Source organism: Berghia stephanieae, chromosome 5 (genome assembly GCF_034508935.2).
Source record: "Berghia stephanieae isolate SIO BIC M18660-M18661 chromosome 5, UCSD_Bste_1.3, whole genome shotgun sequence".
Taxonomy (NCBI): Eukaryota; Metazoa; Mollusca; class Gastropoda; order Nudibranchia; family Aeolidiidae; genus Berghia; species Berghia stephanieae.
Window position 1 is genome coordinate 39,669,575 of NC_088364.1, and position 23,592 is coordinate 39,693,166.

General features: G+C 36.7%; 1 protein-coding gene and 1 long non-coding RNA gene across 2 annotated transcripts in view; one reads left to right on the forward strand and one right to left on the reverse strand.

The window, feature by feature from the left end:
• The window catches only part of LOC144972899 (uncharacterized), a 25,566-nt gene extending 23,458 nt beyond the window's left edge, over window positions 1-2,108 (forward strand). The window contains exon 3 of the long non-coding RNA XR_013645446.1: window positions 1,970-2,108. This is a non-coding gene — a long non-coding RNA (uncharacterized LOC144972899). The remainder of the gene's footprint in view (window positions 1-1,969) is intronic.
• Window positions 1-18,900, reverse strand: part of LOC144972898 (structure-specific endonuclease subunit slx1-like) — a 27,463-nt gene extending 8,563 nt beyond the window's left edge. The window contains exons 1-5 of the mRNA XM_078914696.1: window positions 18,797-18,900; window positions 8,853-9,047; window positions 5,066-5,117; window positions 2,616-2,805; window positions 1,996-2,171 (exon numbers count right to left, since the gene is read on the reverse strand). Coding sequence (XP_078770822.1) covers window positions 1,996-2,171; window positions 2,616-2,805; window positions 5,066-5,117; window positions 8,853-9,025 — 591 coding nt within the window. The 5' untranslated portion in view covers window positions 9,026-9,047; window positions 18,797-18,900. The remainder of the gene's footprint in view (window positions 1-1,995; window positions 2,172-2,615; window positions 2,806-5,065; window positions 5,118-8,852; window positions 9,048-18,796) is intronic.
• Window positions 18,901-23,592: the final 4,692 nt, after the last annotated feature.

The window sequence follows — 23,592 nt, forward strand, 5'->3', positions numbered from 1 at the left end:
ATTGAATCAAATAAAATTTTACAAAATATTATTTCAATAATGTAGCAATGACTATGAAAATTTTTGTTTTCTATATTTGTAGGAAATACTACTCTTAAATCTCTGCTGAGTAAAAATCTTTTTGAATTTTGAAAATCCATTAATATATAACAAAGTTATGCAGTTTCAAAGGTGTCATTTATTTGGATGACTCACAAAGGAGAAAAAAATACGGAAAATATGGGACGCTTTTTCTGCATTTTATTCTGATTTCTCGTTTATTACGTGGCATTAGATATTTTATGACAAAATTATCAGAAAATATGATGAAGACATCAGATAAGTTGTAACTTGTCTTGTATAGTTTTAGAGCTGTATGGCTAGGGTCTATAATTTTGTTTTAAAATATACATAATATTGATCATTTGGAACTTTTCTGAAGGGTAATTTTGTGTCTACAACCCATACAAATGACCTGAAAAATGCCTGCTAAATCATTATCAATCAGTCCCATCAGACCATGGCTTATGTTATTTCTAGTATTTATTTGAGAGAGAGAGAGAGAGAGAGAGAGAGAGAGAGAGAGAGAGAGAGAGAGAGAGAGAGAGAGAGAGAGAGAGAGAGAGTGTGTGTGTGTGTGTGTAAGTTAATCTACTATCCCTATGACATAACAATGAAACAATACTTTAATTTTTAAAAAGCGCGCGAGGATTTGTGTCATCAGTCATCACGAACAAGGTTGCCAGATGGCCACGTGTGTGGCCAAATATATAATTGTGTTTCTTTTATTAAATTTTATTCATCTATTTTTGTCTCAGTGACATTTATCCTAGTCTATTCAATTTTCTGTTTGTTAAAATTTAGTTCATTTTAAGTGGGCCAGTCTTAATAGTGAAAGCCATATGATTTTCTATTTAGCCACTTTTGAAGTCGAATTTGGTCAGGTTAAAGTCTGGCATCTGGCAGCCTTGCCTCGCTCACGTCATTTTCGTGTCGCGCGATGGGGGAGCAAAATGGCCGTCTCCATATTTTCACTCATTGACATTCAAATTGGGTTGATGTATTGTGAGAATACGGGAAAAGTACTTATCATAATACAATGAAATTTGAAATATAAATAGAAGAAATGTGCATATATAACCTTATGAGCGACAAAATCTCTCCTCTTTGTAGTTTTAGAAATATTGTACCCCAAAGAGTAAAATCTATTTTTAACGGTCTTCTGGTAATCGCACGAGTTTTGTCGCTTGCCATAATCTAAAATGACCTCTTTTCTAACTGTGTGCCAACATTCAGTCATATTCATTGATAAACAGCGTCATAATTAATTTTTTATAATAGCATGTACGGAACAGCTTCGTCCCATATTTTGTCGCGAATTTGGGCACTGCGTGAGCGAAAAAGAGGCCCAAAGATTTGTGCGGGATAGTCATTGCTAAATAATGAATATTATACTACCTTTATCTATTGCTCATCTGACTCACTCGGCCATGCCATTGTCAGTTCCTCTAATTATGCATGTCTACTATTACCATTGCTGCTGCTGCTACACGACTAAAACTACATTGCCACAACTGCTACTACTTTTGTTCCAACTACTAATCTTACTATCCATGATATTTTGTAAAATTTCATTCGATTCCATTTTATTCATGTTATTATTCCATTTTCTATACTGCATGAAATTTTTAAAAAAATAATTGCATGCCTTATATAATCTTTTAAAAATTGTGTTTTATTGTACACTTCTTTACCAAGGAAAGAAGCAGTCTATTTCCTGTTCAATCGTTTTATTAATTAACCTTAACGCAATCCTCTCATCTCTCATTTGTCTTTAGAGTTTCAGTCATCATGTTTTCTTGACAAAGGATAACCCAAAATGTCAACATCATCTGTCTTTATGAATTAAATTGAAGCTTCTATTCTATTTTATCATTATTTATTTCTTCAAGCTTCCAGCTGCAAAATTTGTATTTCAACTTGTTTCCAGACAAAGACTTCTATTTCAAGGAGCACCTGAACAAATCTTGAGCAAACAGAACACTTCATTCCAAGACAAGAAGATGACATATGCTTTGTTGCAGTAATTCCCTCTTGCTCCATTTCGGGTTGATATTTTTTGGTCTTGTTCGGGATTTTTTTGCTAAGAATTGGGCCAAATTGAATTGGCATGTGCATTGGTGGCTCAAGTCCTTAAAACAAAAGTGAAAGAAAACATTTTTTTTAATGTTAAAAAAAACTGAAACATACATAAAGTGTCAGTGAAAAGATTGTATTTATCAACCAACATAATTCTGATGAAAACAGCACAATTAATATCATGATGCTCCTTTTGTGAAACCCACATTTAAAAGTATATATTATCGATGACTCAATGTAATTCATGAAATGATAAAATGACAAGTATGATTTACATTATGTCTCATGCTAGGATAGGAAGGGAAAAGGTTACATTCAAAATATTTGTTAGGTTGTTTTGTATGCCTCAATTTTAGTATTTAAAGAAATTTTTTTTATTTTTTTTAATTTGCAAACAATAGTAAAGACCCAATTTGACAAAGAATGGTCATATTAGTACGAGATAAGGAGAATGTTCCATATCAAACAGATTTCAAAGCATAAAAAATTAGTCTGACCTGTTGGAAAATCAAGCTTAAAATCTTGCTTGAGCCATCGCACAGTAAGACAGAGTCCACTCCATGGGGGAGTCCGTAACATATTGCACACTACACGCCATCTGAATTGGAAAGCGGACTCTTTCCTCGATTTTTCAGCAACATCCCTAAGACGCCTAGATTTGTCAGGATGCTGCCATGCCCATTCAAACTGCAAAAGTTTTAATTTTAAAATTCCATATATACATGAATAAAAGAGTAAATTTGTGGGTCTGAGCATGTAATGTCTAAAGAAAAGAAAAGACTGCTTTCTGCTATGAAAATTAGCCAGTTAAAGTTTCCATCCTACTGATGCAAGACATTGATATTTTTGTGATTTACATCAATTTTACAATAGCCAAAGAAATTTTAAAATAAATTTTCATCAATCTCTAACATTATGATGTAATTTTCATTAAACCTGATGCTACGAAGAAGGGTCCACAGATGTTTCATTTATTCAAATTTAGTGCCATTTGTTGTCGTTTATATGGTCCATTATTATTATGATTTTTTATCTTTTTTTTTGGTATGAGAATATCTGCAGTAGAGAGAAGAGGAGGGGGAAAGGAGAGAGAAAGGGTGGTGGTGTCAGTATTTTGTTTTACATCAAAACAGGTTTGTTTATACAAATCCAAGAACTTGACTCAATTTGTAATTTCTCTCCTTATTTAAATACATCAAATTTATACATAAATACCCAAGATCTTCACTCATTCTGTTCATTCTCACCGCTTAACAACGCATTGTATAGAAGGAACAAGATTGATGTCACTCATCATTTTGTTATTGACTTTAGCCTCTCATTGAGTGATTTGTTCCTAATAAAATAAAAAAATCAAATTATGATAGTATAAAGTTGCACAAAATTTTGTGTGTTGGTACATTTCATCTGATTTGCAGGTTTTTATGGGTATTTTACTTAGACACATTGTCGCTTGTATTTGTTTTACTTTATTTTTTTCATTTTCTCTGTTATTTACCAGCACAAATCTTTTTGTTCATTTGTTTTTGCACGGCTTATTGATTTCCTGAGCCTTTTATTTACATGTATGCTTCTTTATAAGGGGTTTTATATTATATAGAAGTATTGAAGTTGACAACACTCAGCACTTTGTGAAGAATTTTAGACTGCCAGTAGAGTGATTAGTTTTCAATAAAATATATCAATCAAACTATATTCGTAAGAAGTTACACAAAGTTTTGCGCGCTGGTACATTTAATCTTGTGTGCAGGTTTTGTGAGTATTTTACTATGACACATAGTCGCCTGTACACAATTATTTTAGTTTATATTCATTTTTTTTCTTTGTCACCCCTCATATTGTCTTCATGTTTCAATGTCTAGTTAGTGAAGGAATGCCATTGTCTTCCTCAACTCTATCATACAGTTATTTTTGCAAGGCTTATTTATTGATTCTTTTAGGGGTTTATACAGATTTAGTAGGCGCATTGCGTACATAACATACATGTCAGAGAGAAGTTTTATATTGAAGATGTAGTGGGTTTACTAGTACAGTCCAACCTGTGTAAGGCAAAAATGGATGGGCACAGAGAAAATTTTCCGTTACAGTCAGGTTTCCATTTTTCTTCATGAAGGGTCATAAAATAAACATCACATGATTATGTTTCCATGCCTACAACCCCGCTTAACCATTTCTGTTTGATGACGCACAACTAATGATAAATTCCTATGAATAATCTTATTTCTTGACAGTGCACACCAAAAACAAATATGTTTTTATGTGTTTTTTGTTTGTGTGTTTGTTTGTTGGTTGAAAGGTTTGTCTTTCTTTTGCTGCTGTTGTGGTTGTTGCACTTTAATTCAAACATTATCTATATGTCTCTTCTCTCTGAGTTCCTGATAAGCACAATCATAAGTGCTTCTATCAGTTTGCGAGCATGGGACCACCTCCTAGATTTGTGCTTGGGACTGCCTTAAGGTCCATCCCTTTTAATTTGTTTATTGTGGGAGAAAAAATATAAGGAGTTCCCTATATGGTTATGCCAATCATGTATACCACCTTTGATGACCTAAGCTACCCTTTGATGTCTACGGCTACATGACGGTCATTCATAACCTAGCTCCACCCAGGAACAATTTCATAGGCCACTATATTTTTTTCAAATTTTTTCTTCTCATGACTTCTTGAGATTGTTGACCGAAGAAAAATTGGTGCCTTAGATTCTTGACCCTTCAGGTAAAATACAGCAAAATCATACTACAGTCACATCTCTCTAATCTGGAATCCAGATGTCTCCATTATCCAGACAGGTTGCCAGGGGATGGATTTTTTTCATTTTTTCCTTGTACACCTAAGGGACTGATTCCACTATCCGGTTGTTTTTGTAATCCTGACAAAATGCTGGGAACAGAGGTGCTCAGATTGGAGAGTCGTGAATGTTGAGACAAAAAAAAAAAAAAATCCTTACCCTGAGACCGGAAATGTCATTGGGAAATCCATGGATTATAAGAACCATCTCCCTGTAATTAGAAAGATGACAATTTGTAATTTATATGATAACAATTCTCAAAAGCAACATCTGAGTGTTTTCTTTTCAGTCTCAGCAATACTATCTTGAGATAAATCAAGTAATATAAACTTGAGTACGGTTTCCTTGAACACATAGTTTGTTCAAACTCATTGGAATGTCCAAAATATTTTCCTTATTATCTTTTGTACAAGGTTTACTTGACTTACGGTTATCTCAAACTTTTTTGCATGTCTCGAGGAGTTCAAGGAAACCATGCTCAAGTATATTATGCTAAAATGGCATAAACCCTACATCCCAAATAATAAACCTGGCAGTGTAACAAATCACTGCAGAGTCCCCAATCAAATCTTGAAAAAAAATTTCAAGACCCCAGAATTATTTTCAAGACTTCTATCCCCAGACCGATCAGGTTTCCCAATCAACAAAAAATGGGTGTCACACTATGATTCCATAAGTGTCTTAAGTAGGCCTAATACAAATGTTTAAAAAGTTTGTCAACACATTGTTGGTATATTATGAACCATAGTAAATAACTAATGAAGGCCAAGAGCTATACTTTATAAACACTGAATACGTCTAAACATGAAATCTAACACAACAATTACAATGATTTCAAAGAGGCCTCTCTCTCCTTAACAGAGATGCCAACTAAAAATTTGGCTCACAGGAATTTCAGACACCACCCGGAGGAACTTCAATGTCGAAAGAGGAATTTTGGCATACAAGAAAAGGGAATTGGGATGGCATTTGACATTGTGTTTACATCATGAATAGTTCTAAATAAATAACTTATTTGAACCATACGATATATGTAAACACAATGCCAAATACAATCCCAAAGTCCCTTGATTTCAAATAAAGTAAAGCTCTAAAACCTGGTGCTTGTCGTTGTGGTGGTAGTGATGAAACATGGGTGGTGGTTGTAGTAGTATTAGTAATGGTGATGATATGGTGGTGGTGATAATAGGACTATTGGTAGTGATGATGATGTGGTGGTTGTAATAGTATTGGTAGTGATGACGATGTGGTGGTGATGACGGTTGTAGAGATAATGGTATGATTTTGATGTGGTGGAGGTGGTAATAGTAGTAGTAGTAGTAGTAGTAGTAGTAGTAGTAGTAGTAGTAGTAGTAGTAGTAATAGTAGTAATAGTAATAGTAGTAGTAGTAGTAGTAGTAGTAGTAGTAGTATAGTAGTAGCAGCAGCAGTAGCAGTAGTAGTAGCAGTAGTAATAGCTGTAGTATGTGATGTGGTGGTAGTTGTAGCAGTGGTATAAAGGTGATTTTGTGGTGATAGTGGTTGTCGTAGTTGTGGTAGTGATGGTTGTTGTAGTGGTTGTGATGATGATGTGTGGGTGGTGGTTATAGTAGTGGTAGTAATACTGAGGTGGTGATCGTGGTTGTAGTAGTAGTGGTAGTGATGTGATGGTGGTGGTGATTGTAGTGGTAGTGTTGTTAGTGATGATGATGTGGTAGTGTTAGTTGTAGAAGTGGTGGTAGTGGCTGTGGTTGTAGTAGTGGTGGTAGTGATGATGCTGTAGTGGTTGTAGCTATAGTGGTAGTGATAATGTGGTTGTGGTGGTAGTAGTAGTGGTAGTAGTAGTAGTAGTAGTAGTAGTAGTAGTAGTAGTAGTAGTAGTAGTAGTAGTAGTAGTAGTAGTAGTAGTAGTAGTGGTAGTAGTAGCGTATGGCTACACCTCCAAATTTATTTCGTCAACCCAGCTTCTGAGCTCTTCCTCCGCCCTAAGGACAGTTTCGTAGCCACCTTCAGGTTTAGTGACAGGACAGCGGAGGACAATGTGATTGCTGGTCTCTGGAACTGCCTGACATTTCCAGAAAGCATCAATGTTCCCAAGTTTCCATCTGCACATATTTGATGCATGTCCTGTTAAGAGGCGGTTTGAGGAAACCCAGTATTTCTTGGCATTGTGGAATGCAGGCCTTATCTTGGTGGGATCTTTTATGATGTTTCTTCCTCTTGGTATTTCCCTGTTCCACATTTCTCTCCAGTTCTCTTCCACGCTGAAGTCTATCATTTTTGTAAGGTGAAAAGGTCTTCTCAATTTGAGCCTTGTTGTTGAAAGTGCTCCCTTTATGATTATTTTTATAGGGGTGTTTCTGTGGCTCCATCAATTCTTGCATGCATTAGCGTCTTGTTGTCTAAGACTTGGCGGTGCAAAGCCGCTCAGTGTTGGGAGCCACTGAGTTGGAGCTGACTTGAGACATCCTGTTATTATTCTCATTGATTATCTAAATCAGATGTCAATGCGGATTACATGTGGGCTCGTCATCCAAACAGGGGCACAGAATTCTCCCAAACTGTGGCACAGTGCCAAAGCAGACGTTCTCAGTACCTGTGGTGAGGCTCCCCAGGTGTTACCTGCAAGTTTTCTCACCAGGATGTTTATTTTTGCGATTTTATTTGCAGTTCCCTCAATGTAATTTAGCTGTTTGTCCAATGTGATGCAGAGGTTTTAGGGTTAGGGGTAGTATTGAGTTACAGACTGTGATCTTTATATCTATTGTTGCCTCATGATATTCAGGTGGAAGTTTGTGGATGCTGATTTGGTGGTGTTTATTTTTAGGTACCACTTATCAAAGTATTATTTCAGGCGGGTGGTGTATTTGCTTAGAACTTCAATTTCTTTCCAGTTTTTTCGATTGATAGGCTAAAGTCCAGACGTCAGTATTTCCAAGTTTGAGTGCTTCACAGTTTGGCATGTCGGAGATATAAATATTGAAGAAAGTTGGTGCTAAAACTGAACCATGTGATACCCCGTTTTTTATTTTTCATGTCTCGCCCTCCCAATATGGCACGAACTTGTCTTGTGCCAGTCATGGTAGACAGCAGTTTAAGCATCTTTCTACAAGGAATCATTTTTGAAAGCATTAAAATCAGTCTGCCTGTCCAAAATGTGTTGTAAGCTACAGATGTCTTATTAGGACTGCACCATTGTTCTTTTTGTTCTCAAAGCCTGCTTCAATTTCAATGTATGAGGTTAGTGCAAGGACTTGATCACATGTGCTTCTTTGAGGTCTAAAGCCCACTTGTTCTGATGGTATGCAGGGATTTACATATGGGATGATTCACTCTAGTACAATTCTTTCTAGGAGCTTGTATAAGCAACAAAGTAGAGATATTGGTCTGGTTTGCCAGGTTTTAATATGGCAATTACTTTGGTTGAGATACAAACTGAACTCTGACTCAAAATCAAAATAATACTTCAAATTAAACTTTGAATTAGAAATGTTCTGAATATCAATTTACTCATAAACCTTAGCTATCCTGAATTCACAATGATTGAAATTGGTTTTTTTAATTGTTCGATTTTCCATTTATAGGAATTCGAGAAAGTTAACAGAGGATGCTTTAGGGTTTTTTCCTGAAAGACTCACTCACCGATTTTAAACTGCTGAGGAGAGTGCATTCCACAGATGGGAATGAAAGAGCAGTAGGGTTCTTTGAACAATCTAAGGAAGTCTTTTTCAAACTTGGAATAAATGGGGAAATTTCAGACAATTATGTACAATAGTGCAAATTAAAAATAAAAATAACAAGCCTTTCATTGTAATCTTTTGATTAGTTTTGTCATTTTATTCTGAACAGTTTGCAAATTTTGTATGGATTTAGAAGCGCACCTCGAACCAATGAATTTCAGGAGTCATACTGCTGATTACCAAAGCATGAACAATAATCAATAATGCTTACTGATCTAAATTCTTACCATGGACCTCTACCACTTGTCCGGTAAGCTCCTCCAGCATGTGCTCCAGTATTGTGTTGTTTGATTCGCCGGTTTGGATTGACTGTGTATCCAATGTATGTCCTACCCTTGAACTTGGGGTTCAAACAAAACAGTAGATATACTCCATAAAAATCTTCCACTTCATGCACCATTTCAAATCGGATTCAATTATTTCTGAAGAGAAATATGAAAAAGTATCAGGGGTGAGAAAAAGGAGGAACATTTTCAGGGCGTAGCAAAGAAATTCCACAAACATTTGAATATTTTACAAATTAACATTTGTGGAATCAGGAATAAAAAGACAGAGCTGAAGAAATTATTAAATGAAAAGGAAGTTCACATTGCTTTACTTCAGGAAACCCTGTATAAAAATAGCGATCCATATATTGCTGGTTATACATACTATACCTGCAAATGTGACGACTGCCGTGGTGTTATTACTTATATAAGAAATGACATCACAGGAGATGTTACTTCTAAACCATCACAGAACTCAACTGATGTACAGAAAGTCACCTTATGGCACCTAAATAAGAAATTTACCATTTACAACATTTACAACCCTCCACGGTGTACTATAAACCTAACAGATCTAAACAGTTCCCAATACAACAACACAATAATTGCTGGTGACTTCAATGGCCACTCTCCACTATGGGGATACAAAAATCTAAACAACACAGGAAAAGAACTAGAAAAGCTTTGCAATACAACCAACCTCACCATTTTACAAAATGCAGACTCAGTCCCGACCCTTCTTCACAGAGCTCATATGTCCCTGAGTCATCCCGATCTAACCATCATCTCCTCTGACCTTCTGAATTCTTGTCACATTAAAGTCCTGGATGAAATAGGCAGTGACCATAAACCAATTTTAACACAAATAACAGTTCAAACACAGAAGAAAACATTTGAGCAGAAATCCAAATGGAATTTCAAGAAAGCAAACTGGGATGTTTTCACAGCAACATTAGATGACCAGCTTCCAAAAATTACAGATACATCAAGTGTAGAACATTTAAACGAAGCCCTCACCAAAGCCATTCTTGCAGCTGCAAAAGCAGGAATTCCAAGAGGTAGTCGACAAACTACAAACCCTTCTGGAGCAAAGAAATTGAAAAAGCAGTAAATGCAAGAAAGGAAACAAGGAAAAACTTAGAGGAAAACAAAACTATTAAAAACAAGATTGAGTACAATAAAGCATCGGCAATTGTCAAAAGAACTATTAACAACGCTAAAAGAAAGAAATGGGCAGACACATGCGCTAATATTGACCTCAATCAAAATGGGAAAAAAGCATGGGCCTTACTTAATAATCTTAACAATGAAACCCCGAAAACCAACCCAAAGCCCATGAAAACTACAGAAGGAATAATCGTAGATGACCAAAAAAAAGCCATGATCTTCAACAAACATTTTGCTTCAGTAAACAAGGCATCAAAAAGAAGTGAAAAGGACAAAAAATTGATTAAAGACCTTAAACATCAAGAAAAGGCCCCAAAAGCTATCTCATATCTGTTCAAAGAGGGCTTTACCATGTCAGAACTTCACAGAGCTATGAAAAAACTCAAGTTAAGGAAATCCCCTGGACCAGATAAGATACACAATGAAATGCTCCTGCATCTTAGCGTGAGAGGTAAACAGATGCTTCTCAAACTTATAAATCTAACATGGGAGACAGGAATAGTACCAAGGGGATGGAAAAATGCTATTATAATTCCAATCTTAAAGAAAGATAAACCACCCGACGAAACGAAAAGTTACCGACCAATATCTCTCACCTCATGTGTTGGAAAGATCGCTGAGAGAATGGTAAATAACCGATTATACTGGTGGCTGGAGACATGTGGCCTACTAAATAAATATCAGGCAGGCTTTAGGATAGGGCAAAGAACAGAAGATCAATTGTTTAGATTAAGTCAAAAAATAATTGATGGCTTTCAAGATGGAAAACATACAGTCGCGGTTTTTGTTGATCTCCAACAGGCCTATGACAAAGTATGGAGGAAAGGGTTGTTATCAAAAATGATGGACTACGGAATTGATGGAAATCTCTACTTCTGGATTAAACAATTTCTCAGTAACAGAACAATCCAAACAAAAATTAATAACGGACTGTCAAACAGAGAAGTATTAGAGGAAGGTCTCCCACAAGGATCCTGCCTCAGCTGTACTCTCTTTCTTATTTTTATAAATGATCTACCAGAAGTATTACAGACAGAAAAGGCCCTATATGCTGACGATTTAGTTATGTGGTATACTACAAAGCACCTACCAATAGCCTCCAATAGAATAAATGAAGATTTAGAAAGCTTAAACACCTTCTGTGATAAATGGAAATTAAAAGTAAATTGCAATAAAACAGTCTACTCTATATTTACTAAGAGCCATCCTGTTTCCAAGAAAGAAATAACACTCTCCATCCAAGGCCATCGACTCGCGAAAGAAGAAAACCCCACATATTTGGGCATACAGTTAGACAGACAACTATCTCTGAACAAACACACTCAGAATGTAAAAATCAAAGCCACAAGGAGACTCCAGTTACTAAAACGACTAGCCAGTACTAATTGGGGAGCAGACAAAAACTCGCTTCGACAACTCTATTTAGGCTATGTGCGTTCCGTCATGGACTACAATTTAGCCCTCCAAAATGTAGGTAGTAAAAACACACACAAAACCTTGGACAGAGTACAAAACCAAGCCCTTCGCTTCATCTCCGGTGCCCTGAGATCGACACCCACAGCAGCATGTGAAATACATACTAATGTGGAACCACTTGGACTTCGCAGAGAATCAGCAGTGCTTGAAATGGTTGAAAGATACAAACGAAAAGAGGAAAACCATCCAAACAGAATTCTGGCAGAGAAATGGAAACCAAGAACAAGATTAAAACAAAAATCCCTGCTACACATTGCTAACAACTTGAATGAAAGACACGGACTCCCAGAAAACAGAGAAAAATCTATTTTAATCAGTCAAAAACCTCCACACGCCGAACTAAAACTTCCAAAAATAAAGACTAACCTCGTAGAAGAAACAACAAGAAATAGAAACAAATCAGATATACAAACATTAGCAATGAAGACAATACAAGAATACCCAGACAACTGGATACATGTTTACACAGATGGATCTGCCCACAAAGGAACTAAAAATGCTGGGTATGGGTTTGTAGTAGAATACCCAGATAAAACCTGTGATAAAATCCACAATTCTTGCGGAAGCTCCTGCTCAAACTACGAGGCAGAGGCAGTTGCAATAGAAGCCTCACTGCGACACCTCTCTTCTGTTTTCCAGCTAAACCCTTCAAAACTTCAAAACACTGTCATCTTCACAGACTCCAAATCGGTTCTCCAAGCTCTCGATTTAGATAAACTCTCCTCAACGTTCAATAGTTTAAGATCTCAACTAGATGAATTCCTTACAACACACAGAGTAGACTTATCTCTCCAGTGGATACCGGGACATTCAAATATACCAGGAAATGACAATGCAGACAGACTAGCCAGACTCGGATCAACACTTTTACAACCATCATTTCCAGTATCCTTAGACACAGCGAAACAAATAATCAAAACAAATAAGAGAGAAGAATGGATGAACAGTTGGGCAATGAGCACCACGGGTAGATGTATGTTTTCCCATATGACCACTCCTGTAAAGACTGATTGCCTAAATAAGCTCAGAAGACACCAGCAAAGCATCATCTTTCAACTAAGAACACAACACATACCGCTCAACAACCATTTAAGCAAAATTACAAAAGACACATCCCCCTCCTGCCCCTTATGTCAACACCCCAATGAAACAGTAACACACCACTTGCTTGAATGTCAACCTCTTGAAGATCTGAGATGCACATTCCTCCCACCAAATTCAAGCATCAGTAACACACTTTATAGTCACCTGGAACAACTACAAAAGACGTCTAACTTCTACGTCATGGCACAAGACCGAAGGGCTAGAGCTCAGGTGGTCGCTGGTTCGGATAAGTAAGTAAGTTTCAGGGCGTAGATCATGATCCATCCATGCCACTATAACCTATAAATTTGAATTTCATTAAAATTTACTGAGATGCAATCCAAAATGTGTCTCGCAACAATTTCTGACACCACTTGGAGGAATTTCAAAAGTTGAAAGAGTAGTAATTACAACATATAAACTCTTATCTGCTTAGAGAATAGTACCATCATATAATGTCAATAGCCACCACCCACCCCATTTTTCACTTATAAAAAATACTCAATATGATTTGTTGGTATGATGAGGTAGTGGTTATTGTAGTACTAGTGGTAGAGATGATGGTGTGGCAGTAGTTGTAGTACTCATGACAGGTAGGAGTAGCATGCTGTGGTGGTGGTTTTAGTAGTGATGATTGTAGGGATGCAAATGTGGTAGTGGTTGTGGTAGGGATGGGGATGTGGTGGTGGTTATAGTAGTAATGGTGGTAGGGATGATGATGTTGTTGTGGTTGTATCAGTGGTGCTAGGTGTGATTTTATGGTGGTGTAGTGGTATAGGTGGTCATAGGGATGATGATGTGGTGGTTGTAGTAGTGGTGGTCATAGGGATTATGTGGTGGTGGTTGTAATAGTTGTGGTGATAGGGATGATGTTGTGGTGCTTGTATTTGTAGTGGTGTTAGGGATGGTGATGTGTGGTGGTTGGAGTAGTGGTGATGGTAGGGATAATGATATGGTTGTGGTTTAGTACTGATGATAGTAGTAGTAGTGATGGTGGGGATGATGATGTGTGGTGTTTGCAGTAGTGGTGGTGATTGTAGTATTAGTGGTGGTAGGGATGATGACGTGGTGTGATTGTAGTAGTAGTGGTGGTAGGGATGATGATGTGTAGTGGTTGTAGTTGTGTTCTTTGTATATTCCGATATTAATAATATCAAAATTTTAAAAATACCAATATCTTTAATTTTATTTCATTTTGCCATCAAGTCATCAAGTTTCTTTCCCATATGTTTAGATATATTTGTTATCATTTGTATTCACATTCTGATGGTCTTAATAATTATGGTAAGAAGTCCTATTAGTTATAAATCTTGACAACTCACACATTGCGAAAGGGGGGGGGGGGGGGGAATATAATTATTCTAATTGCCAGACCAAATGATGTAATAGTAATAGTAATAAACCCAAAGTGTTTTAGCAGAATGTTTAAAAGCCAGAAGAACTTTCCTTCCAATTAAAATAGACAAACTGCCTTTGTGAATCCTTTTCAATTTATTTGAACTTTTCCATTCTGCTATTTTATTAATGCAATTAAATTGCCAGAGGTAAAAAACAAAATCAGTATGTCATTATGCAACATGTTTATATCTTGTCATTTAAATTCTATCTCAAACCCTTCTTTACTCTATGCATGAAATCAAAGAGGGGAATTATTTGCAATTGTTTCAGTGAGATATTGGGGATAAATCCAGATGTGATATAGCTAGATAGCAAATTATGTTTCTTATGTCTAGCTGATTTTTAAATAATATAACATTTGCGTCAAATTATGTAATAATGTGTTATCTTGACATTTGTATCTTCCTCTTTATTAATGTAAATGCATTGTCCTGTAGTCGAACATGTTGGTATTCTATTTTGTAATCAGTGTTGTTAGCTCTTTCATTATGACATTGGTCTTCAAGTGTGTGAGTTACATTTAGAATTTTTGTCAAGGCTGCGGCTATACAGACTCGAGTCTGAATAGTCTCTTATGGCTATTCGGACTCAAATTCCAATGCGCATATACAATCAAAAGATTATTCACTCAGTCTGGCAATATCATTAAAAAATTTTTTAAAATATTTTAATTATTGATTAAATAACATACAATTTTGCAAATCAAAATTATGATTTTAGTATCTATCAACAGTCTAATCCGCTATATTTGACGAGAAAGACAAAATCATAGATTAATTGGGTCCAGATAGAAATTAAAAAGAAAAGAGTTAAAATCAAAACTCTTCAAAAGTAACCAAATGCATTCAAAGTAACTGTGGTATAAATGAAAAGCTTTTCTTACAACATAACACGATGTCCTTATAAAATCAGGACAAAGAAAAAATATTGTGATAGTGTGAGACAGACAAGATTCCTTTCTACAGTCCAAATTAGAGGTGTAGAAAAGCTGAGTCAGTGTGATAGTGATATGGGCAAAACAGAATTTCTTCTGAATTCTTTTTTCTATTTCTTTATCAGTTCCTTCTCTGCCTACTGCCCACATTGTGTCGTCCTCCCTCTGTATGCACACACACATTGGAGTCGAAATAGCCACGAGAGACTATTCAGACTCGAGTCCGAATTGCCACTTCGTTTTGTTAAACTCCCTACTAAACTTTAAACTACGTGCGATTCTTTTTGTCAATTATATTTTTCGCCAATTTGGAGGGGGGGGGGGGGGGGTGGTCAGGTTAAGGGTTCGGGAATAAAAATTAAATAATAAATATGGCTGCGCAGTCTATGGACGCTTGCCGAGAATGTGTGAGTCATTTCGAGTTTGTCAGTCTGTTTCTAATATCCAGTTAGTAATCTGATAAATCTCTGTCTAGCGCAAGTGTTCTTAGCTTTAGAATGCCATCATGTGTGTTAAGGTGCTGAGGCAGTTGGATGTTTCCTGTGTTGTTGAAATCAGTTCTTCGGTTGTTGTTTCTAAATAAAAATAGACCTCTACAGTACAATTGATATTTTTTGAGATCTTGGTCATGGTCTTGACTCAATGTTGTTGGAATCGAAGTGAAGTTGGTGCGCGCTCTCTGTATTAGGCTCCTTGTTTGAAGTAATCATCCATTGAGATTTGTGCTGGAATATTTTTATCTCGCCGGAGCACGTGTCCAAGCAGTTTCCATCTTTGTTTCTTTATACGCGTACTGACTGGTTGTACTCTGCATCTGTAAATAGAGAGCCTCGCCTTTGGCCGACCAACCTCCGCTGCACGTCCAACTCGCCTTGAGCATGCATTCACGTAAAATATAAAGATTTTTTTAAAAAACCTACCTCTGTTTCAAAAACTAGCATCTTTCACCTTTCTAAGAAACATTTTGATTTTTCAGAACTTTAGTTCGTTAAAAAATACCGGCCAATCTGACCCGTTGAGTCGAATGAAAACGAAATTTTGTTGTTTACACGGTTCAAAGGAAATGCCGTAAATAAGCTTTCATGGACTTCCTGTGTTGTTTTTACAGTGTCACGTGACCGTTTTGAGAAATTTGACGTCTGCTACAAATAATTAGACCGGTAGGGGTAGATATTTTCGTTGGAGCAGAGAAAAAGTGAGTATTATTTCTTGGACTTGTAGAGAGGCCTAGGGTCCACCAGCAGTCAAGTTGATTGAATAAAAGAAAAAAAGGCCTTTTTTATCCGCCGCCACCACCACCATGAGAGTGGAGGGTGAGGGGGGGGGGGGGGTGTTGCATGAAGACGAAAGGGAGACGTGGTGACCTTGGATGACGTAGAGCATCTCAAGGATGCTGGCAGCAGTTGCAGGTGTTCTTAACCCCTTAACGGCGAAGCTAATTTTTTGCTTTTAGATAATAGTTTGCTTTTATCTTTATTATTGTTAACGGGGAATACAGAGTAAGATTGATATTCGCCTTTAAAAGGTTAAGTTGTTTTGTTTTTTTTTTCAGGTTTTTGTTTTTTTTTTCAAATGCCTAGTGAGAGAGAAAAAACAAAACAATCATACATGTATCTGCAAACAGCAGAACGTTTTCATTTTACAATGAGATGGGAAGGGGAAGGGATAACATTATGACAAAAGAGAGAGAGAGAGAGAGAGAGAGAGAGAGAGAGAGAGAGAGAGAGAGAGAGAGAGAGAGAGAGAGAGAGAGAGGGGAGAGGAGAGATGGGGGGGAATGGGGGGGGGGGGGGATAGTAAGGGGGAATGGGAAAAGATGAAAGAAACAATGGGTTGCCTGATGATGTAGATCAAAGGAATGTTACAGCGGTGTTCACGGAGCGTACTTCGTGAAACTTTAACCTTTTACAGTGACAGTTTTTTTTCTGCAGATTGCTTATGCAGAATAAATCGTTTCCACCAAGAGAGCAGTAGTAAGAGTATATTTCGACTCGGGCTTCAATTAAACTATAAATCGCAAAGCTTGTCTTTTAATGATAACATTAAGACTAAGATCTGGAGTTTGGGGAGTGTAAGATGGAATCTCGCCAATAATGGTTAAAATTGTTTTGATTTTTAAAAATATAACACACACACACACACCCGGGCGCGCGCGGTCACGACAGCGAGGACCATCTATTGCATGTGTTGCAACGGTAAATCAGTTTACGTGTACGTAGATCCTGAGGCGAGATGCCGCGTTACCGTGTACGCACCCCCCCCCCCCCAAAAAAAAAAAAAAAGAAAGAGACACACACACATACACACACACGCACATACACACACACACACACGCACGCAGTCTCGCATCCGCTACGAACTAATTTTGCGCACCAATTTTTACTGCACTAATGCACCAAATTGCATTTGGTTTGGCCACTTGGCCTCCTGTAACCAACTTTTTGGCTTCCTCTGACTTTCCCCGTTATATCGTTTTACTCTGGTACCGGTAAAACTTATTTTATTTGGCAATCTAAATATCTAAATGCAACACGTGCTAACGCCACAGATTGCATTTGCTAATGCTTCTATATATACGAATTTTTCTTATCCTATCTAAATTGTTTAACAAATCTAAAGAGTTTTCGCGAGGCTAAGGTGGGTTTGGTGGTATTTGGGCTCCTGCCGAGGAATCTGGCTTCTTGCTATAGCTAGTAGGTACTTTGGTAAACGTCCATTTGGCCCTCCAGCAGGGAGCCGATAAATGGCCTAGTGGCTGTGACCCGATTTTTTGGACTTTTGAGTGATGGGTCTCAGAAAAAGTTCCATAGATTTTTTGTTTATGGATGGATTTTAATGATTTATGTCTTATTTTCTTCAGGAGAAATTACTCTATCGTTTGGTGTAGTTTATTTTAAAATCAATGACAATTTAGTATAACTTTTGATTATGGATAAAATAGGGTATAATTTAGCTTTGGATAATTAAAAGATTAGAACTTGGTAAATCAAAATTTCATGCTGGCACGTTTATTTAACATCTTAACTTTTTTATAAAATTAAATTCAGGGCAAAGTTGTATACCGCATCCATGAAATTCGTTCCAGTAAAATCCTTACTCAAATCTTAGCGGTCATTTTAGACCAGTTTTGAAATCCAAATGGCGGTTACTACCGGAAATGCAACAATTTTCAGGTCACAAAGTCCATCAGTAAATAACAAAGGCAAATAGAAGACCATTTGTCAGCCTTTAAACTAACACAACTTTTTTTCTGCTTATCTGATTTTCACAATTTTGGTATCATTAGAATCGTGTTGAAAAGCACTTTAAAATGATATAGGTTTCATTGAGCTCAATCCAATTTGAATTTTTTACCAAAGTACCTATAGCTAGTTTGGTCTCTTACTCAAAAATGATCTGGCAACCCTGCCTGGCTAGGCGGAACCTTGATAACAGAAACGGGGCCCACACGATTTCGCGAGGAATTAAACATGAAAACAATTAGGATATAATTTCAACACAACTTTTGAAATTCATCAAGGATTGTCCATTACCGAATGTTTTTTGATAGAAAACAAATGCATCTTCAAATCTAAACTGCTTTTGACGGTAAGCGGTAAGTTTTTATTTATTTTTCTGTCCAAACGAATGATTTGTCCTGGTTATAGAAGCTAAGTATTGGTAACACCGGCTCAGCTCTCTAGATACGATACATCCTCAGCCTCATGTACTGATTTTGTGACTTGTCTGGCCAATGTATCCCAATAAACTCGTCTCAATTGTTTGCGGTGAAGAGAGTCCAGAGCGTCCAAATTATTTTTCTAAGACTCCACATACCATAGTTGTACATAAGGGAATTGAAACTTACGCTTTCACTTTGATTGCTTTAAAAAAAAGGCTAGGCCCGTCTATCCGAAGGCCACGGTCTATCTCTGGCTCTGGGCTTTTTGTTATGTTTGAACTTGAGTCAGTGTTCGGAGTTACCGTTCTTGTCAAACTCCCAGCTGGAGAAAAGGTACCTAAGTAAAAGCTGAGATTATTACGTTTTTATTTGTTTGTAGATATGTTTATTTTTCCTTACCTTTATGGAATGTATCGAAATGAGAATCATTAGAATGCACTGAAGTTTATTATTCAATTTCAATGCATTAACTAAGTGAAATGAAAAGCTTCAATTAAATCTAGTTGGTAATAATAAACATTTTAAAAACTTTAGCTCTTTTTTGTGTGTGATAAGTTTTCACTGTCTAGATAACAAAACTGAGTGAAAGAGCGTCGTCTGCTAGGCCTATCTCTACTGTCCGACGAGCCTCTTCCTAGACAAAACTGACGGAGTCCTGTCTCATTTAATTTGTAAAGAGGTTGGTAAGCTATTTTCTTTCCTATAAATTATTGTCGCTGTTGATTCAACATTAGCGAATGTTTAAGTTCCTACATTTAAATTAAATTGAACTGAACTGGAGAGTTTCCCCACCACCGAGTCACTCAATCCGAAGTCAAGTCCGTATTAAATAGAGTAATAGAGACGAGTTAGAGTGAAGCGCCACTTCGTTCCACTCAAAATTGCCGACGATCTATTTAGATCATTATAAAAAATAAATCATACATTTAAAAACAGTTTAAATTTAAAGGTGCATCTACTTTCTAAAAAAAACTAACTCGGTAAACGGAAACAGTAAACAGTAACAGGGACATTATAAAATCAAAAGGCATTATTTATTCCATCATTGCTTATCTTTCACAACATAATTGACACCTCTATATTGAAACGGACAATGCACGTGGTCATAAAAGCTACTTAAAGTGATAACAAATTGGCAAGTTCGGCAGCTCATTGAAATGGTACCGGGAGGATAGGGACGGGTGCATTTCATTATCATTATCCGCTTTGTTATGTTGACACAGTGCTGGAAGCAGGGTAAGGGAAGGGAGTGCTCAGACTGTCACCTGATGTGGTCATAATTAATCATCAAGCAAGATAGTCATTTTGATGACTTCATTAAAAAAAAAAAAAAAAACAGGTGTTAAGGGTTTTTTTAATTCATTTATTTTTTTGAGAGACAGATGCTTGCGATGTGAGATATTTATGGAGACAAGATACGGATACGCACCTGTACTTGTACACTTTTTGACTGTCTTAATTTCACTCATGCGTATGTTGACAAGTCTATTTTGTGCTACATACCTGCCTTCTGCCACAGCAGCCTCAGATGTTGAACAGGCAATTTAAACCATCAGACTTTATCTTCAACTCAATGGCTGAAAACAGAGTCGGAACCAGATGATAGAAATAGAGGATGACCTTACCGGCATCCAATCAGAAGTCAAGCAACAATCACAAGCTCCTTTACTCCAACAGCTATGGCGTAATGCTTTCACATATTGTGGTAGAAAAAAAGGGTTTGATAACCTTTTTAATATTATGCATTCATGGCGTAATTATTGGTGCATACCATTATGTGTACATTTGAAAACTAAGAGGAAAAAGTTATTTTTAATGTTATATGAGCACTGAACATAGTCATAGACTTCATCATCATCATCATTGCCTTTTTCACCCTGGGTCAGGATATAGGCCACAGACAAACAGTTTCCATCCTTCTCTATCCTGAGCTAACTTTTTTTTTTATCTCATTCCAGGTCTTAACACTTCTCTGTATATCAGCTTCTTTAATTCTTCTCCATGTTCCTCGTGGCCTTCCCCTTGATCTTCTGCCCTGAGGGTTCCAGTCCAATACTTTCTTTGTTATAGTTGAGTCATTCTTTCTAAGCGTGTGTCCAATCCACCTCCATCGTCTTCTTCCTATTTCCTCTCCCACTGGTTTCTGCTGTGTTCTTTTCCATACTTCTTCATTTTTTATTCTATCCATCCATTTTATTCTGAGTAGCTTACGCACGTACCTGTTTACAAAAATCTGTACCCTCCTTATACATGCCTGTGATGCGTTCCAAGTTTCACATCCATACAGTAGGACAGACTTCACGTTTGAGTTGAAAAGTCTTAGCTTTAGTCGAAGGGAGATATCTTTAGTTCTCCAAACTCTGTTCAAAGATGTGAATGCAGCCTGTGCCTTTCCTAATCGTGCTTTCACCTCTGCTTCCGTGCCTCCATTCTTGTCAATTATACTTCCGAGATAGCAGAAAGTGTCTATATCTTCGAGTTCCTGATCTTTTACTTTGATCTGCTCCCTTTGACACGTACCTATCCTCAAGACCTTTGACTTTGCAGGGTGAATTCTTAGACCAATTGATTCCGAGAGGCTGTTTATAATTGTGGTTTTTGCTTGCATCTGGTCCTGGGTGTGGGACAAAAGAGCCAGATCATCTACAAAATCCAGATCATCCAACTGTGTCCAGGGGGTCCACTGTATCCCATTTCTTCTCCCTTTGGAGGTTTCCTTCATTAGCCAATCAATGGCAAGGATGAACATGAATGGTGAGAGCAAGCATCCCTGCTTGACACCAGTCTTAATTTCAAAGCTGTCAGTAAGCTGATCTTCATGTACAACCTTGCAACTTGATCCTTCATACATTTCCTTAATGAGGTTTACTATCTTTTCAGGGAGTCCATAATGTGCCAGAATTTTCCACACTGTTGCTCTGTCAATACTGTCGAAAGCCTTCTTGTAATCCAGAAGTTGACAATAAGAGGAGAGTTCCATTCTATAGACTGTTCCATTATGACTCGCAGAGAGGCAATCTGGTCGGTGGTTGAACGGTTTTTCCGAAAACCTGCCTGTTCGTCCCGCAGTTTAGCATCTGTTGCATAGACAACAAAAAATTCTGATCATGATCCGGCTAGCCTATAAGCATACTCTGATTCCTGTGGACCATGCTTATAAATGGAGACCAGTTCAGCAGTTCAGCTATATTAGATGGAATTAAATGACGAATTTTGCATATTTTCCTTATCTCTGTGTGCATGCATCTAGATGGGTTGAGCTGGTGCGACATAGTAGTAAGGCAGCAATTGAAATAAATCCCAAGGTGCTCAAAATCAAAGGAGAATTTAGTGTTGTTTATCCTAGTGTAATTGTACTTTTCTTACTTGCTTTAATTGATGAATGCCATATATTCAAGCTTGACATCATAATTTCAGACAACTTGGGTCACTTGATGAATATTGTAGGTCATGCACTCAGTGTAGATAGGGGCCCCTTTCCGATCTTTGCCTTTCCAAATTCGATTATATCACTCAAACCCACATCGCCTCCGCTCATCAGTCTTAACAGTTTCGTGTTTAATGGTGCCAATGCCACCACCTCCTTTTTGCAGCTAAAAACTTCTGCTCATCCTTTACACCACAACACAACAGTAACGTTGCAACTTCTGATTGATGAACCATGGTGGATCTATCATTAATTAAGATTCCTATAGTTCATCCAAATTTGGATATCTTAAAATAAAAATAATCAAGGTTTCTTGCAATAAGACTTACAAAATATATCTTGGTATCATCAACATAAAAGTGTGAATAGAGATTGAATTTATCATTTACAACAGGTTGCATATATTTATATTATGAAAAGGACTGGCTCGAGTATGACATAATTTCAACAAATGCTCAACAAATTTTTATATGATCTAAAGAGTAAAGAGATTGACCAGGAAAGTCCACACTCATATTCTCCTAACATGGTTTTTAAACCGTGTGTTAATGATAAAAAGCCATTTTTTTCTTACACCAATTGATAAGTATTTCTCCTCTTTTATTCTATGCACCATGACAATATGGACCAACAATATATTATAAATTCTTTCATACCAACTTTTGCATCATTGCCTGAAAGAATATATTTCAAGGATGTCCATTGGAAAACTTTTATAAAGATTTTTCTGACATTTCATCTGGGATTGGAGTCTTCTTTTTGTTCAAGTGATGTTGTTGTCTCTGGGAGCATTTCATTTTCTGGTATCTTGAAGGTAATTTCAAATGATGGATCACAAAATACAGAAACAAAATGATTGTTTAAATGTACAGTCTACTCCGGATAATCGCAACTCAGTTAATCGCAACATCTTAAAAATGGAATTAATTCTATATAAAAGTCACTGGTTAATCGCAACAAACTTTGGTTAATCGCAACAAATTTTCAACCTCAAAAAGTGGCAGATTCAAGAAATCAAGCAAACAAAATCTCATGATTAAATTTCATCATGGGCGAAATCATGACAGGTTGAAGAATCAAGGTTGGGCAGGGTTAATGCAACAGTAGTGCATCATCATCTATCAGGGACAAAAGAGGACGGGCTTTGCAGTATGGGTTTGTGCCGTCATCTGTGACCATAAGGTAGGAGGCAAGGAGGCTGGGCATAGTCTAAACAACAGGTAGACAATGACAATATAAGGAGAGACTGAGTGATATCCTTTATTTTGAGATTGACAACTGTGTATTGTGACTAATGGGTTTGACGAGAGCTTAATCTCTTTGACTCTTACACATGTTGAGGACAAAAGAGTGAAAGTTAATACAATCTGATAATAATAATAGTAGTAATGATAATAATAATGATAATAATAATAATAATAATAATAATAATAATAATAATAATAATAATAATAATAATAATAATAATAATAATAATAATGATGATGATGATGATGATGATGATGATGATGATGATGATGATGATAATATTAATGATAATAATAATAATAATAAT